This window comes from Buteo buteo, chromosome 12, assembly GCF_964188355.1.
Source record: "Buteo buteo chromosome 12, bButBut1.hap1.1, whole genome shotgun sequence".
Classification (NCBI taxonomy): domain Eukaryota; kingdom Metazoa; phylum Chordata; class Aves; order Accipitriformes; family Accipitridae; genus Buteo; species Buteo buteo.
Window position 1 is genome coordinate 33,887,090 of NC_134182.1, and position 19,568 is coordinate 33,906,657.

At 38.8% G+C, this 19,568-nt stretch overlaps 1 protein-coding gene across 2 annotated transcripts in view; it reads right to left on the reverse strand.

Moving 5' to 3' along the window:
• The window catches only part of DISC1 (DISC1 scaffold protein), a 212,524-nt gene that overhangs the window by 23,366 nt on the left and 169,590 nt on the right, over positions 1–19,568 (reverse strand). For both annotated transcript variants that reach the window (XM_075043282.1, XM_075043284.1), the window contains 2 exons: positions 7,558–7,801; positions 1,745–1,789 (listed from right to left, as the gene is read on the reverse strand). In XM_075043282.1, the coding sequence (XP_074899383.1) occupies positions 1,745–1,789; positions 7,558–7,801 (289 nt within the window). The remainder of the gene's footprint in view (positions 1–1,744; positions 1,790–7,557; positions 7,802–19,568) is intronic.

Here is a 19,568-nt window from a genome sequence, read left to right on the forward strand (position 1 = left end):
TCTAGCAAATTTCCATTTCCTCTATTTGTATTGTTGCTCTCTATTCTCTTTATGCACTTTTTTCCCCTCAAAACTTCAAAAGGGCCAAGTTCCTCTGGTTGTGAGGACTCCAAGATATTAAGCTCCTAGCGAATACTTCTCGAGTGGCAGCCCTCTACGCCTGTGAGCTCTGGTGCATTTGTAAACCCAGCACACACATCGCACTCACATGCTCCGGGCACATCTCCTGTTAAGCAAAAGAGCAACTTCTTCAGTCGAGGGCTGGGCTGTACGACAGCTTTCAGCGCAGGTCACTGCTGGACACGAGCATGCAGTTGTATTCTCATCTGCTTTGGTTCAGACCATACGCAATTTTTAGCTTCCAGCAAATATTCTGCTGTCTTGGCAGCTATCACTACCAATGTGCCCTCAGTATTTTGCCCTACTGGCAGCAGGGTTTTTTGCTACTTTTATCCCATGGGACTACCTGCCCCTATTTCATGTCATCTGTGGACACAAGCACCTGGGTTTTTGCCTTAATTCACAGCAAAGTTTACTGATAAAGGCTATTTGCATTTTCTGCAAAGTTCACCTTCACTCTCAAGGCTTCCTGTTTTTATTTATGCTGAACTCACACACAGCCAAGCAGTCCACCCTAGGCGTGCTCTCATGTCACCGTCTCCTTGCACACAAGGTCAACTATCTTGAGTTTGGTCTTGCAGGTAGACTATCTTTCCTGGAGCATTCCAGCTGCTCTGCAGTCTTTGAATTCATTGGTGGGAATCCAAAGAAATGCCTCATCTGAATAGTTATCCCAAATTGCAATTTTTTAAAATTTATTTATTCAATATTTGCTTGGCTGAGCACTTGTCATTTGTACTTGACAGGTGGCATGTATGCTATTATGGAAGGTGAACTGGGGGTTACTTACCCGTGTAATTAATTTCCTTGCTGGACACAATGCCTGGATGCTAAATTTCCTCAATATGTAAGTTGCAACCCAAGGCATACGCATATAAAAATGGACCAGACTGAATCAGTACAGCTCTTCGAACCAGTATAACTCTCCTTACACATATATTACCTAAGCTCTTAGTTTGTACATAGACAGATTATTGTATGTAAGCAGGTTTTTCTCATCATTTACTCTCATAGGAAATGCATCTCATGTTACTCAATTATTCTAGACTTTCTTAATTATATAGACTAGGATCCAACATCTTTTTATTTATGAAAATAGTGTGAAATGACAAACACCCAGTATTTTTAGTCAGGTGAAATTCCTACTACCCTGTATTCTGCTGCAATATGCTTTTATACTTCAAAAGTAAATTCAAAGGTATTTTTAGTGGTACACAAGGAAACAAGTAAAGCATCATGATTTTGTTCCATTCCTAAACATCATTACAGTATTACAGTGAGGTTGGCTAAGTATTATTGGTCCTACTTTTCCCTAATATACTCATCCTGTTGTCGGTATGTATTAAAAGCACTAGCACAGGATTTAACTATAAACTCCCTGAAATACACAGCAATTTTGCCATTATCTTCAATGGGAAAAAAAAAAAAAAAAAAAAAAAAAAAAAAAAAAAAAAAAGAACAGGCTCGCTCCAGTTGTGCCTTTGTGCCTTTTCTAAGTGCTCACACACTCTCTAGCAATTTTTACCCAAAGGTAATACTACAAAAACAAGTGTCATTAGTTCTAATGGAGACCCAGAAAAGTCTGTACAGTATCACCATTTTATATTGCCTAGAAAACACTTACCTCAGATAAATGACCCTCCGCTCCAAATGAAATGTCTTCCATAACCTGTTAGAGATAAATTATTAAGTATACGGTAGATACATGCTATACAAACAGTAAGATTTCAATGGAACTTATAAAAACCATATAGCACATAAAAAAGTTATACAAGCTGAACTATTACATCATTTTGTTTCACACGCATGAAACATTTCAATTGCATTTATATTGAAGCAGTGGCAGCCACCCAGCATTTAAAGCTAAATTTGAATACATTTTATTAAAGCCTGTCTTTGGCTTCCCAGTTAAAACCCACAAGGAGTACTGCCTCTAAAACTGAAGGACTAACTATAGATTGAAAGAAACTTTTCTATTAAGTTCTTACAGATCTATACACCATTCAAGAGACTACAGAAGTTTTTTTGGCACAAACCCTGGAAGTGATTTTGGGCAGGAGAAATGAGAAACCCCACTGATGTTTTGTATTGGTAACACGTGCTAACTATAGTCGGTTCCTCTTTCAAAACTTGCTTCATCTGTAAAGCCTATAAGAAATTAGCCAGCATTTCATTGATTAGCTGAGGAGCAAAGAAATTTAATGTTAATATTATTAGAAAATCATTAATACTTATCACACATAAGAGTATTGATATTCTTTAATAAACTGAGATAGGGATATTGCTTTGGTAGGACAATACTTAGTATCACAGGTATGTACATATATATGTAATAAAGTGCAAAATCATTACTCTGCCATAAGATCATTATTATTACTGGGTACTATTTTCAGTAATCTATCTGAAAAGAGGTTGCTCAGATTTCCTTTAACTGTAATATTAGTTTTCTGATTAGACTTTTACTGCAAAATACACGTAAGCATTGAGCTTACTGAGATGCTACAATCTCCAGCTAAAGAGTTAGCATTTTTATCAGTAGATACTACACAACAATATCACACGCAGCTAAGGGGCATCTTACTGCACAACAATGCGTGTGACTGTACGACGATGATCTGATCATTACATATAAGCCAGCTGCCTGTTGCTGCAGAAATCCTTTCCAGCTTGGATTAATACAAAACCCACTCAAACACCGACTTTCACTGACGCTTAATGCTGACATTTAAAACAAAGATTAAATTTAAAGTTTCCAAATTATTTTTGAAGCTCTACAAATACAACGTTTAATTAAAACTCAAATGAATGCACAGTTTATTTAGCTTTCTAAAGGCTTTGTCCTTTACTGTGCATTGAGATAGCCTGCGGTCCAGGGAGCAAACGTGCAATGGGTAATGAGTTACAGCCTGCTGACAGAGGCTTTCTTGGTGCTTGCTACCACTAAATTCTGAAAAATGTTGTGTCATATCCTGTGATGACTTCTTTTTAATGACAGACACCACATTAAATATTAATTATTATTTTTTCATGATTGTCCACTTAGTATCACTTAGAACATTCAGTATCTTTAAAAAAAGTGAATCAAATGAAGGCTTTGCAATTATAGAACATCTACCCAACACCAGAGTGCTCTACTGAAGACCCCGAAACATTGTCCCAGATGGCAAAACTGAAGTATGCAGACGTGAGGAAAAGACAGCAGTCCTTACTCTTGCACCCACTCTCTGCTTCTTCTATGGTAAAAAAGTGAGAAATGATCTACACAGAATTCTGATGGGCTAACTACCAAAAATGCTGACTTACAAAAGATAACACTACTGAATTTTGGTTTTTACCTTGTAACTTTAATCACCTCAATTTTCTTGAAATCTAGTAGGTGTTTCTTTCCTTCATAGTGATTAAGAGGGAGCACTGCACAGCATGCCAGATAGCAGAAGAAGAAGAAAAAAGGATAGGTCAGGAACTCAAGCCTGCAGGTGCACACATACTCATGTTCATCAAGATACTTGGTGTTAGGGAGGTCCCAGCACACACACACCTCTCTGTTTATTAGTTATCATCGGTGTTTCTGGTGTTATAAAAAGGTTTTGCTTAAGCATACATTACCAACAAGCAAAAAATAAAGCAAGATATCATAAGGAGTGGAACAAGCAGGCGTTAATGTCTGAAGAGAAATGAAATGTTACTATTGTGTATGTTAGCAATCACCCAGATATGTATCTAACTATGCAATAATCATCATAGCACCTTCCGCCTCACTCACATGTCACCTGGGCAAAAAACTTGCAGTCAGTTTAAAAGTATGGAACATTTCTGGGATGAAAACTAGAACCCAACTTTAATTCCTCAGAGACCTGGGAGAAAATCAAGCTCAGTTAGTCACAAAAAGACAAACTGTAACTGCAATGATGGGGCACCCTAATTTCATCACAATAGCTACCAGCTGGAGAGTACAGGCTTACATGAAAATTCAAGAATCTATATTAAATACATTAGACAATAAGCTGACTTTCACATGACTGAGGCTAGTAATACTGTCTATAATTTTGCTTCAGCATTTTTGTAAAATACTATAATCCAATGAGTTATCTGTAATTGAAAGGAGTACATCTTAAATTTTAAGTAACTCAGTGTTCCACAGGATGATTTTTGCTGGCCTCACTTTATTTAGTTTTGTCCACAAAATTGGTAATGATGTTTCAACAAGCTGAGCTGCCAAAGCATGTGATTGTCTTCCCTGGTTAGCAGTCAGTGTTATAAAGGAAACCTGATTTACCAGATTATTTTGGGATGCCACAGTCGACCACATAGACAAACCAGGGGAAAAAAAAAATAATCTGTACTGTCTTAGAAAACACAGTTATGAAGACTATAAAATAACTGTTGACAGTTAATAAACCTGTGCTCACACACAATGGTAAAATATCTGAACTTTCAAAGAATTTATACTTTACGTATTTTATACCAGAACATGTCATATTTTATGATCTAGTGAGGATATTTAATTAAAAATGAAAAACAGCCCCTCTGCAAAGCAGTATCTGAGGATCTAAGTGAAGGGTTCTTTCCATTTGTCTATTTTGCTCTTCATATTATTGTTATGTTTCTTATTTGTTTCTTTGTTTTCTAATGAAACCTATACAGTAAGACACAGTTATATGCAAGAAAACCGTATTTATAGTATACATCAACAAAACCAATATCCACTCCACAGTAATACTTAGCCAGATATGACATGATAAATAACTGGAGAGCTTCATTTATAGCATTTCACCACAAAGTAAATCAATCACGTGGGAATGAAATATACCTTCCAAGGTATACATGCACATATGCTGTTATTACCCTTTGCTATCCTGTTTCAAAGCAAATAATTCAGTAACCTCTAAATACAAAGAACACCACTCTTTCCTTCTGCTTCAGTGACCAACAGCACGCTCCTGAAATTCCCCAATGGGGAACAGAGGTGACACGGTTGAAGAGAATAGTCATTCTAGAAACACAGCAACCACATCAAGCTACTCCTCTCACAGGGACACCACAGCCTTGTTAAATAATATCAAACCAAGTATTTTGACAAATACATGCTTCTCTATTAGGTATCCCCACTTGCTGATAAGTGGCTACAAAAAGGTTCACTACTAATGAACAACAGTAAGTTTTTCCATGAAAGTCATACGAATGGCTAAATTTAGAGACTAGAAGTCACACCACTATTATTTTTTTTCCACAAACATTAAATCATTTTTAAATAAGAAAAAATACAATGGCATATAACAGAGCACTTAAATGCTACAGAAGTGGTTTGTCTTTCAACTAAGTCCATTTACAAATCAAGACATTCTCCCTTGCACTTCAACATGTTCAAAACTGGAAGTTAGCATGATTTGTAAGTGGTGTGTCAGGTTTTTTGTTTGGTTTTATATTCTGCCTTGTGATGAACTACTAGGAGATGTTAGGGAATGTTATGCTATAGCTCTTCTCTAAAAGTTTAGATACTGCCTGTCACTCCTACTGGCTTCACTACCTAAAATGTACTTGTTTGGGTAAAACTTCTACGCCCCACAACAAGGGAAAAAAAATCCCAGCTTCCAAAATTATAAAAGCAAGCAGAACCAGAACAGATTCTATATGTTGGGTTTTTTTATGGTTGCAATGGGTTGAGGTCATCACCGATGTGTAATTTTGCCCCAATGGTCAAAGCGGCAGGCAGCACTGAAGCAGAAGAAGGCTTGTCGAGTAAACCATGATAAAATGCTGCTGTGTTGCTCAACTCCTAAAAGTTGGAAAATGAATAAATGTTCTTATACTAACAAAACTGCTTCTTTTTTTCTTTCAAGTTTGTCAGTCCTAGGAGCACTGTGGGAATAGATGCAGGAATACATCCCTCCACAGGTCCTTCACTGATGTGTATTTTCACGTTGATATTTACACATCAGCTTCTGAATTGATTTTGGCACATTCTCAAAATGGAGTTTATTCAGGATACCAGGATAGGCCAGATCCCAGGCAAAGGCATTTATACCACAAAGTTTAAGCACCTGGATGAAGAGCTGAAGTTAGGGGGTTAGTCTCCTTAAGTTCCCACTATGGTTGATGGAAACAGAGAGGAAATTATCAAAAAGCAAGTTCAAAAGGAGGAGCTTAATGGAAGCACTGCAAATATGCTTTCCTCTTCCATTAAACATACAGGGAACCTGTCCCTCTCCAGTCCCGCTCCTCTCCCCAGAACCAGAAGTCACCTCACTTCAGCCGCCTGTGTGTCAGTCCAGGATAGCAACGCTGATTTCCAGGGAAACGATCTGGACTTCAGGGGTGAAATAGGTGATCATCTACAGCACAACTCTCAAGAGTGCTACAGAAACAGTCATAAAACCCCAAACCCTCAACTGCACTTTTAAAAGGGGAGCATAGCTTTCCATAACCAACAGAATCCCTCGTATTACTTCAGCGGACTCATCAGGAATACAGTAAGGAGGGAGTGGGGGGTCAAAGCCATAGCTGACGATTGGCAATAAAAACGCTTTCTGTGTGGAGTCAGTTCTAGGAAAGGCTGCAAGTACTATTGGAGCCCAACTTAAAATCAGAATTTTACTAACAAAGAGGAGATTTTACAGTAAGGTAAGGGCCTGCCTTCCACTAAGTCTCAGCCTGTATAAATGCAGAATTAGGCATCAGCTTTCAAGCTAACGCACAGTTCAATGGCTCTTAACATCAGGTACAATTAGGCACACTTTTAATTTTTGTCAACCAAATTCCAAGGTAATAGAACTGACAACTCATGTTGGAGGGTCTTTTTGTCACAGTAGTGCTGTTGGGTGATGAAGCTTTTTAACAACTTGTTTACCTCGGCAGCGCAGTTAAAGGATTATGAGGTAGCTGTACTTTTTTCAAGCAAGGATGGCATTCCAGAGCAGAACACGAAAAATTAAAAAGAAATTTGTCAAACCTTTCAAGGCTCATGAATTTTTTCCTCATTTTAATATTTGTTGGATGCTGGAAGCCTACCGGCATCCGAGCTAGGAAGCCTTTGACCATTTCACTAGGGGAGGAAAACTTACTCTCTCCCCACTTCAGCTAACATAGATCCAGGCTAAAAAGTCAGCACAATTAACTCAGAGTGAAACTCATCAGTGAGATGAGGAACAGCTGATAAATTGTGTTAAATACTTACTAATTTTCCCTTTAAATCCTGATGTACATTCTGTATTTATTGCTTGAATAATTTCCACATTTTAAAAAGACTGATGGTGAAAGAAAAAAGGGTTGAAGAGCTTCTGAGAAGCTAATAAATGATTTTTTTCCTGTCCCGGATTGGAGGCCAGATGTTAAGTTCATACTTAACCTGCCCTGCTGACCCGTCACCCAGATTCAACTCCTCTCAAAAGGAAAACCAGCAGTATTGCTTGAGATGTGGCTGTAGAATATTTCAGATACCTCTTTTAGCTCGCTGTGTTTGGAGCAGGGAACAGTGCTCCGCTCTGTGCCCTTTGGCAAGTGACCTTCTCTTCTTTTTTCAGAATCAGATGGGCCATCAGCAGTCATCTCCAGCTCATCCATTTGGTTGTCCTCTTCCTCAAAAACACAGCAACTGGTTTCTTTCAGTTGAAACCCTCGGATCAACAGCTGACAGGCTTCCAAGTCAGCTTCCCACACTCTTTGGAGCAGCTGGCTCCCACAGCTGAAATAAAAGCCAAAAGAAAAAAAACTTGCATTTCAGAGAGAATAGTTGCTATTTCAAGTAACTTTTGGGGTGACCGATTATTATTAGATAGGAAAATCAGAACAACGGAAAAACAGCAGCAGCTCAAATACTTCCATAGAGATAACACAAGCTATTTCAAATTGAAAAGCAGTAAAATTATGGCCCTATTACAAAGCTGATGCCATAAAAAAAACCTTTGTGCTAAGATGTTGCTTCCAACTGTATGGCGTACACTGGCTACACATGACCTTCTCCATCAGACGCAAGTCCAGGAGTCTTGCAATCACAACCAGATCTTCCTTCATGCTACTGAATATACACGCCTGCCACCCTAAAAGCAGTCATGTGGTTTTCCTGAATTTGATGTAGAAGATCACGTATGAACAATCACACTATTTACTGCATTCAATCAGCTCTAATTTTTGGAAAATAGGTACACTAAATTTCTTGTTACACTGAAATGTGCTTGCTTCAAGTCTGGTGAATCAGATTAAACTATAATACTCTTCCTTTCCTTTGGTCTTATACTTTTGAGGGTTGTCCTTATCTCTCACTAATGTGCTTTGGTTTTTTTCTACTTTGTTATCCAACAAAAAAAAAAAAACACCAAACTATTAGGAAATTCAAAATATCAGACTTCTTCATAGTTTTAATCCACTGATCATCTCTCAGAGATGTCCACGTATGTTACAAATACTGCTCCTGAGATCCATCCAATAGATATTTTCACCTGAAGTAAATGGGAATTCTAGGCATAGACAGTTTTTCAGAACAAGACACTGAATACTAACATCACACTGCTTGTAAGAGATGCGGTCACATCTCCATTTAATACATGTTGTCCCTGAGGAATCAAAAGATTAGGTTGCCTGCTAGAATATAGCAGATCAGTGGCAGAGCCTGGGATGGGACTCAGAAGTGCCGATTCCCATGACAATACACACTTCCAGATTTGAATGCTAATATCTATAACCGCAATATTTTTTTCACAATGCTTTTCAAATTATATCATTTACTGTATAATCAGAAGCAATTATAAATGACTAAAAGAAGGAAAATAACTGATTTTAACTTTTCTGACTAAATTAAATACCAGCTTATCTTTTATTCTAAATGAAGGATAAAGGAGCTGCTCTGCTCACAATGAATTCATTAATCTAACAAAGGTACGTTTTTAACTCTACAAGATGCCAAGCTGTAAAATTCACACAGCAGTATTTTGAGACTGAGAGCAAAATTAAGCTCCAGAAGGTGAGCTATTTCATCTGTGCTTAGCGTCAGTATATGTGTTTACTGAAGGCAGAATGCAGCATGAGGTCCACAAATTGGTCTCCCCCAAGGAGTTCAGATTATCACTAATTAGAAACGGGAAAAGTCTTCACTGGATTACACTTGTGTTCCATCTAGGTAGTATTGCACTTACCAAGCCAGAAAAATAAAATAACCCCCACCGTTTCTCTGCTTGTCAGTCACATCATCATGGTCAAAACACTTCCCTGCAGATATATGTAAGCCCATTTGCTTGCTTTTTGAAAAAGTTTGTTTGCAGCTATATACGGCTTATTATTAAAGGCTCAGAAAATACACTAGAGACCTAAATCATAATTTCCAGTGGATAGCTTGTTTTGGCTATTCAATTTAATGAAGAGCTCTATTGACAAAACTACAGCAGATATAGTGATGTATGTAGCATTCACAGTGGAGATGATGAACAGCATATATAAAAATACAGCGTAACAGTGCCTAGGCTGCAGTTATTTGGCCACAACTCAGCTCATCAGTCAACATGCTTTTGATTGTGTCTAACTTTTACACCCATTTTAGTAATGAGCAATTACTGAACAAACTGGTAATAGCTTACTTTTATTTTAAGGATGTCTTTGTTTTATCATTATATCTGTAAAACTCTGATACAGCTTGAACTAAGATACTAAGATGTTACGCTGAACTTTTCAACTGAAATCAGCGAACGCATGTATACTTGGGTACTCTGAACATACCTAAGCCCAAGGACTTTAACTCTTTCAGTCTGTATTTTGAAATTTAGTGCCTAGAAGCATTTTTCAAACACACTTTTTGAATGAAAATTACTTGAAAGCTGCAAGTATCTGACACAGAAGCAGATACCAAATTATTATTAAAAATTATCTTGTCCCCAACATGCAAAAATCTTTAGCTTTTACATCAGGTGTAAAATCAAGCTCAACTGAATTTCACAGTTTGGTTTAATTATGTTCAATCCACACTAAAAGTGTATTTGCAGTCTCCATGAAGCCAAAATTATGTGGATGCCTGTACTGAACACAGTGAGTGTTTTCAGGCATGCAACTTTTCAAAATGATGGATCGAGATTGGATCACATTTTCTATTATTGCTATACTTATAAATATTTTATGATGTATCAACCTCTAGGTGTTACACACCTGTTTGTACATTACTATCAAAGTGGCATATGTGGCAAGTTCAATGGAGGTGCTAGGAACAATTTGCTGGAATCCACAACAAATCACAACCCATCAACCATTTATATGGAACCAGCAACAACAAAGCATACCTTAATCACCTACTGATTGCAAATTTCCAAGCACCAGAGCGCTCACGAGTCCAAAGTGCCAGGCTTTGTACAAACACCAAATGGATTACAACGATGGTCCTTTTCTCAGAAAGAATTTTTAAGTTTAAAACAAGCAACAAGAGCTAGGACACAGACAAGGATGTTCAAAGAAACACTGAGACAACAGTGGACTGAACATGGCATGTTAGATACAGTAGAATAGTTTAATTAGTTACATCAGTAAGTTATTAGTCTAATCACTGTCAAGCACACTGAGGTATCACAGTGAATGAGCATTTTAAGGACTTGCAGGAGGCCAATGAAACAGGTCAGTGGATATCCAAGATCTCCCTGTCTTCATAAAGGAATCATCCAAGAAAGGCAAAAGATGCTCATATAAAAACACACTAGGCAAGTGATTGATACCAATGTAGTTTAACATCTGCAGATGGAAGTCAGTCTTTTGATGTTTTCAAAAAAAAAAAAAAAAAAAAAAAAGAGAAAATAAAAAGTCTGCCTAGGTGGTAAAAGGTTGTGAGCAGCCTTGACACTGTAGTAGTAGTAGTAGTAGTTATGTAGTAGTTACATTTAATGTGACAGGACAGAGGGAACCAATGGAGAAAAGCAAACAAAGTTAAATGTTCAGAAAAAAATAGAAGAAAAAAATAGAAGAAAAAAATAGAAGAAAAAAATAGAAGAAAAAAATAGAAGAAAAAAATAGAAGAAAAAAATAGAAGAAAAAAATAGAAGAAAAAATAGAAGAAAAAATAGAAGAAAAAATAGAAGAAAAAATAGAAGAGGAAGAGGAAGAGGAAGAGGAAGAGGAAGAGGAAGAGGAAGAGGAGGAAGAAGAAGAGAGAGAGAAAGAACAGTCATCGCAGTGGCAACAGCACTTTGAATGGATGAGAGTAGGGCAAGACTGCTTTTGTCAAGTCACGGCCAGGGAAATGGATGTTGAAGCAAGTGAGATGTAAGACTCAAGTAATTTTTTAGCTGGATGGATAGCTGGGACAGGTCTTATCTCAAGGATACTACACAGAAAGAGCCTACAAGAGCAGACCTAATTTGACTTGAAGAATGGCTCAGACATCCACAGCAACACAAAGGACGCAGCAGGGAGAATTCTGGATTAGGTCAAGTTGATTATGATGAAAGAGCTGTCAGAGAAACAGACCCGTTTATGGACAGGAAGAAATGAATGTGGAACAGAGAGGTTTATCCTTGAGTTCTCTTCATAAAGTGGCAATTGAAATTGTAATTGCAGATGCCTTTACCAAGTCTCAAGTAATTTTCTAGGAAACAACACCGGAGACCAGAGGGTACAAGGAAACTAGAGGATACCTTCAATCTACACATAACGTTGGGTGAAATGCACGTTGAGAGGCATATCCAGCAAGGATTCTCTCTCCCTTCCTTGAAGTCCAAAGAACATTGCTCCTCTGTCTTTTCGCAAGATTCCCAGAGCTACCAATGGGAACTCTCTATGTGGCTCTCAGCACAACATTATTCTAAAGCTATTTATAGTGCTAACTGGAACTACAAGAACACAACTTTCCTATTGAGGGCTCTGCATACATACAAAAAAGGCACATTCAGTTCCTGACACTATAGCCTAAATGAAAACATGCCTGTGTAAAAATAGCCAAAAGATTTTATATTAAACCCCATTTAAAAAAAAACCAAAACAAAACAAAGTCCCCCAAAATCTCCTCCAAAGGAAATCAAATCAACACAGGGAGATGTCACTACTTGTAAATCTCATCATCCCCAGTTTTTAGGAATGCCCCTTAGTGAATGAATTGTTAAAAGTGGTTTATAACACCCTGAGGTCAACACTGTTTTGATACAAGATGTTGCTTATTTTAAGGTAAATCCTTGTAAGAAGCCACATCTTGAAAGCCAAGAGAGTGAGACTGAAGCTAAAAGGCTACATAGTAAGACATTTATTTAGAAACTGCATAAACAAAAGCTAATTTATGAGGGGACATTAACCATCACTAAGAAGAAATACTCTAGACAACTTCCTTCTACTAGGTGAGCCACACTAAGGTGCAGATTTCAGGAAAGCGTGTACTTACCTTTTCCCAGTACCTGGCACACGTGTTAACACTGCATTCACTGACCCTAACAGCAGTTTTCTCTGACAAGAAAGCAAATGAAATGCAAAATAGTCTGGCAGAGACAACAGGAATTTTCATTACAACAATTAAAATGATTGGAAAGTTTTGAGGCTTGCAGAAAAAGGCAATGTGAATCAAAAGACTTTGCTGTATATCCCCATTCTTTGTTGATCTATTGTACAAGCTAGGGAAAGTTTCTCTGTATTTTGGTCACTCACTTCTATTTATATTTTGCACCCCAGGGAAGGAACTAGCTCTTCTTACTCTACATTTAGTTACTTCTTTGTTGTCTTTTCTTAAGGCAACAGCCATGCAGTGAACAAAGGAGGCAAGTAAAAGAAAGTATTCAGTAACAATACTTAGAAGAAGGCACGCAACCATATTGCTTTACTATTAGCAGAAATTCACCCCTCTGATTTATCATATTAATTCACAGTCATGCATTAATAACCCTTCTTATATTTAAGAAGTATTTACTACTTCAGGAATATGTTTTGCTTCTCTCCTTTATAAACAAAGGTTTCCAGCCTGATCAGTTCTTGATCTTTAACCATAGCTGTTATATTTTAAGATGCCTACAACCAATCTGTTGAACAAACCAAGGACTACCATGTTCCTATCAGTGGGTCACATGAGGCTCTAAGGAGAGGGAGGCACATAAATAACCCTGTTCTCCCCATCTGGCTAGTGTGCAACAGCAGACTAACAATGGAGAAGATACAGCTGGGGCTCATCAGATCATGGCTCTCAGCTGAGGAACACAAAAGAGAGAAGAAAGAAGGTGCAGGCCCGAACAGCAAAACTTTTTCTTTTCCTTGGCATGCGCACTAGAAAGTCACCTTTTCTAAACATCTGAAATCAAAACCTTTTGGCTTTTTCTTGCAAGTCTCCCTAATCCTATAAACCCCTTCATACAACCTCAATTTCACAATTCAATTCCTTGCATTGTGTCTCTTCTCTACAATCTCCTCGGGAGCTCAAAATCTCATGAATTGACTTCATATTGTTCCAATCACGTGGTTGTCCCCCAGTGCGTGAGACATTCTTCCTACTCCCTTCAGAGCTCACCGACAACACTTCTTGGCTGATCAGCACTGTTATTGCACTTCTCCCTGTAAAAACAAGACTCACTCCCAGAGGGTCAGGAGACTCCACACTCCCCTGTGAGATGACAACCTGCTCCAACACCTACCTTGGAGACTAGCTAGAACTCCAAGGCAAAGTCTGAAGCTTACAGTACTTTTCTCTGGCACAAGCAATTTGCTTCTCTGACCGTGCCTCCTCCCTTACAAAACATACAATAATATCTAGAAAACAACAAGTAGTTGACCCTCTTTAAATGTGATGTTTGACCTACTGGAGAATACTCTGGACCAGAACACAAGAGCCCAAGAAAGCAATCCTCACAATCCCCATCTAACTCCTAGACTCCTACTTCTTCAACACCTAAAAATTTTGCTCTGGGCTGACTTTTCTAATATCTAAACCTTATGAGCCACAGATGAGTCCTCTGCACAACAGTCCTATCCAAAAGACATCCAGCACACCCAGACAGGACACAATAGTGCAACACAGAGATGTGGATGCTACTTTCACACAGCTGGAAGAATGGGTGGTAGCAGTGGCTCTGCTTTCTACAGCAGCTCAGTAGCAGAAATGAATGTGCAGAAAGGGACAGATTTGAGGGGAGAGGTGAGCAGAGCCCCCAGCCCAGCCCTCAATGTGGTGGCTATGGCATCATCCTCTCCTCTACCCAGGGACGTAGCAGGGCAGAGTATACCCAGAGGTGCAGCAGGCAGAGTACCCGGAGCCAGGTCTCCTGTGTCTTTGTCGAGTGATCTAACCTCTATGATATTGCTAGGGAACACCCACCACAGTCTTTTCAATTGTGTTGGGATTAGAAGCTAGCACTTCTTGGTTTTGCGAGCAAAAAGAAGAGCAAGAGTTCAAGCCCCTCCTTGCCCACATCCGCCAAATTTCAGACGAGTCCCAGTGGAGAACCCCAAATAGCTCGTCTGAGATACTTAACGCTGTAGACGCCCTAGGCACAGTATAAAAAAATACTTACAGAATGGAACTGAAGTCTAACAAAACCACTTTGGACGGAAAAATGCCACGCTGGAATGCAACCACTCAAAGGCTGCACAACCTCCTTCAGACTGCTGCTGCCTGCTGCACGGACCTTGCTTCTTCCACACCTCTCCTTGCCCGTCTGAACTTTCACTCCAGGGACAGCATATTCCTGCGGCTCTGGCCGCAGGGACAACCTCCACAGGTCTTTATACTCCTTACAGTTGAAAACTTAACTCTTTTCTTTCTGTCTCTAATTTCTCCCCCCACTCCCTGCTATTACCTAGCAGGTAACACTGCCATTTTATTACTTATGGTAGCTCCAGGTAGCGTCTTTAGACGAAGATCCTATGAAAGACCGTACACAGAATAAGCGTATGCTGCACTATAGAATTAACTAGCTGAGAACATCTAAATTACACATTATGTTTATATATATTATTGTCGTGGTTTAACCCCAGTCAGCAACTAAGGACCACGCAGCCGTTCACTCACAATTATGTTCTATTTGTAAACAATTCTAATTGTATTGTTTTATCCTTGTGTGGAGAGCTTTATAGTATGTGAAGATGGATGTGAAGATGTACATATTTGAAGGAAATAAGCCTTTTTAACTCATATAAATACTTCCCTTTTAACATAATGGGAGTGACATTGAAGCAAAATCAACGTGCCATGTAACTACTACATATTTCACAGTGCTACAAAATGAGGGACGGAGTTTTCAAATGTGCATACCAAATTGTCAAAGCAGGGTAAACAAAGGGGAGCTGCGAGTGTAGGCAGTTCCCTACTTTGGATTTATAGCTGAATGATTTCTATCAGCAGCTGAAATACATTATTGAGAATACAGCCTTTAGTGCAGAAAGCAAGACAAACCATGCATTAGGAGGGGGGGCTGGAAGCAAACCACTGCCCAGGACCAACTGCAAGCGGGACCAGCATATCTGATCTGCTTCCAGAATTTCATTTTTCTCTCTAGTTCCATAAGTTTTGCTTTAATGAAGCATTATGTTTTACAGCAATAACTGTATTGTTAACAAAGTGATGAACCAGACATAAGTTGTAACCTCTCCCGTAAATCCCACTCCCCCACCACAAAGAAAAACCAAAATATTTCTCACATGAAGAGTCATTACATTCTCACATTAATATTTTAAATCAGTTTGGGGCCTTTTGTATATATGCATAATGAGGTTACACCACCAATTCTATAAATTGTATAATTAAGAAAAAATGGATAAATGCATTCTATTATGATGGATGGATTTTTAAGATTCCTAAGGAATTTTCTCAGACCTTTCAAATGCTATTAATTTGAACTGACTTCACAAAACATTTCTTAAACTCCTTCCCATTAAGACATTCAGAATTTTTCACAGAAAGGGGCTCATAACAACAAGTAAGAAATAATATTCATGTGAAAATACATGGCCACTCACAGTGATCTCAGTAAACAGAAGAACATAAGCACCTGACAGTATTTTCTGCTACATGTTTTAAAAAAATTAAGCCTATCAGCTACACTTATTATCCACAAATTCTCCCTCCACTTAGTAAAACATTATCTATGGCATCCTGGATACTGAATGATTAGAATCTAAACAGAAATCTAAAAACAATCTGCTAAGAATCATGGTATCCTTCCCTTGCCATAAGAAAAAAAGCGCTGATATCAGCATCTTAAGGACAGAACTACCACCTTGTATTTTCAGTAAAACGTACGTATTTTATGTCTGCTTTTTCTTTCCCGAAAGGCCTGTTCAAAACAAGGAAGAAGAACAATTTTTCTAGTGCTTAAAACCAATAATGGACATTTGATTAGTGTTATTAAAAAACAAGATACCACACAATACCGAACAATATTTTTGTCATTTTCTCTTCAATCCTCCAGCCATTTATTTTACCCAGCACAAAACTTTAATCACGGCCTGTCATCTTTCTATCAATATTCAATGTCACTGTGTTATACTTAAATTATCTCCACTGGAAACACAAAATGATAGACTGCTGCAGCTGATGGTTTTCACTTTGATTCTTAACGCAAGGTGGATGCGGGAATGGGAGCGACATGTCCAATGCAGGAAATTAAGTAATTTACAAGCGAAGAAGGAAGGCACCTTGTAGTAAGAATTTACTACTCAATTTTGTCTCTACATTTACTGTACAGTTTATTTTTACTATATTACCTAATCTATAATGTAAAAATTTAATACCTGCTTTCAGGGCTATTTATTTTTCTTTAAATAACGGAATAGAGTAATGGTCCTCTACCCCTACCTCCACTGAAACATCTATAAATAATCTATTCTAAGAGTAAAAAAACCTTAACTTTGATAGATGAGGAGAAAGCTACCAGGGAATTCTTCTTATTAAGCAGTCCACATAAAGCCAGCTTCTGAACCCTAGTTTATCATTCACCTTATTCATAATCTGATAAAGCACCTTCAAGTTTGGTACTAACTCTGATAACTCTGTGTGCCTCCTGCTTGTCTTTGGCTCCTGCAACAGCAGCGAAGGCCCACAACATCATTAAACAGTTGGGTTGGGGTGGGGTTTTTTGACCAGATGGGAATTGCTGGAATGAGATTTTTTTCCTGCACTACTTAATATTTTATCCCAAATCAGATTTAAAGGAGAGGCATGAATTAGGCCCTGATTTGGAAAGCATGCCTCTCAGGATCTATGTAGGCATCTAAGCTCTGTTCAAATAGTTAAGCTGCTGCACAAGCCTCAATACTTTCATGAGCTTGAACCCCACAAAGGATTTAACTTCTAGTGACTTCCACTGAAACTGAAGCAGTTCAGCAGCTTTCAAAGTCACAACCAGTTCTAATCCAAGAAAATACATTTGTTTCCAAAAGTATGCCACAGGAGGAAAGCACAGTGTTTGCATTGAGGCTGCATTCTCAGCTGCCACAAATCCGCACTGCTGCAACAGCAGCAATGGCTATTTATACGAAGACAAGAATGCATTCTTATCGCAAAGCAATTAGAATAATGAGCCTGATCTCTTATTGTCTCTGATCAGGAGTGTTAGGAAGCATACAGAAGGAATTTACAATTCTCCTATCATTTTTATTCACCTCTGTTCTCTGATACAAAAGTCAACAGTTTCTAATATGTTCCCTTCTCTGGAAGGATAACAGATTTAGATTCTCAGAGTCAAGTGAGTTTGGGAATGTGAATCATCCTGTGTACTACTGACCGATCAGGCATTAAGCATACATAACGATTAAAAACAGCAGGACAAACAAATGCCCTTTTAGAAGAGATACAATTAGGAGAGATGATATATTGTCATCATGTGGGAACGTACCTTGAAATTCAACCTTTGTAACCAGGAAGACACACCTGGAAAAATGTGAGCGTTGGCCAAATAATGATGTCAACAGCCGTGTGCTTACGGAGTTCCTCTGAAACATCCAAGGGCATGATATGAGCTGCTGTAGCTGCAGGGTCAAATAAGGTCAGGAGCCAAATCCCGTTCTGGCTCAAAAAGAGCAAGAGAGAAAGGGCAGGGTCTACAAATCCGCCCTGGTTGGACCTGGTTAGCTACAACAAACCCTGTGCTGCTGCTGACAGACAGCACACTAAATTGCTGGGGCCTGCGTGTCTTCCCAAACTGGCAGAGTACTTTCCCAGCAGTAACTACATTCAGTAATGAATGCATCCAAATACTAGTGGGAAAGACTGTCCCAGTTGCACGCAAGATAGAGCTATCCTACGTCTTCATACTCATGCTATGCAGGTGGTGATACTTTATTTATTTTCTACTTGTTTAATTATCATGATGCTTGTATCTAATCAGCCAGTCAGGACTTTGTGCAATGTATCGTCCAAACCCAGGACAGGAGGATTTAGCAGCACTGCTGGATGGCAGGCAGGTGACATCAGATGTCCATCCTCATCCTCCTTGATTGCTCTACATCCACTACTACTGTTGAAGGCAATCCTGCTCAAAAGACCTGACAAAGCTTCAGAGAAATGCACAAACTGGTTTCAAGTCATGTCTTCAGGGACGCACTCAAACAGTAGCAGTAGGAAAACACACATCCACCTCTGAACAATTTTCTTGCCAAGTTCAGAAGGGATCAGGTCTTTCTCACTATGTTAGTTCACTTACATGCAGCCACCAGGGGGACCTGGTAAGAGAGCAAAAGCTTAATGCCACAGACAGAGAGGTGACAAACAGCTTTGTGCATCCCTCTTCCTCTCACATAGTCACATCTCCACAACCGAGATTGGGTGAGGTTTGCATGACATGGGCTCACAGAGAAGACAACAGCAGGGCAGAGCTGGGCAAGGCACAGGTAATGCTGATGGGCAAAGAGAAGCACTTTGAAGGTTTTACAGCCATGATGCACTCACCTTTTTCTCAATAAAAACAAAAGATTGGGAGAAGTCCCACAAAATTACTGGAAAAAGACTTCTGCTTAAGCGGACGTCTTTTTTATCAATTTTTCAAACTCAGTCCCTAGTTTCTAAAGTGCCTCTCACCTGACACTATGCTCTTGCTAAACATCTGCAAATAATGCTACCACCTCCTGTTGCACATTTTCTCCATTATCTGGATGGGATAATGAAACCACTGTCCTTTAGCTTGACAGAGTATCCAAAGGTAACTCCTCAGCAGCTATAGTACACTGCAAATGCATCCTTAAGTTAACCATCTTGGATCTTATCTTCAAACACCCTATGAAAATCCTAGGATAAGGTCAATGGCTGAACACTCTTTCTGAAGTACAATGGAGCTGTGAAATAGAAATATCTCACAGCCAAAGCATTTCTGCATAGGAAATGGAAAACTATTAAAAGCAAATCACCAAAGCTCATTGTATCAACCTTCCCTTCATTAATGCAACCATACATTAGCATAGATATCTACAAGAAAAATTGTGCAGGCTTCCAGGTCAAAAAGCCACGCAACCTACTCCCAGGGAAGAGGAAGCCAGTGTGACTGGTGTCAGTCATGTTAGACATTCGCCATTAACAAAAT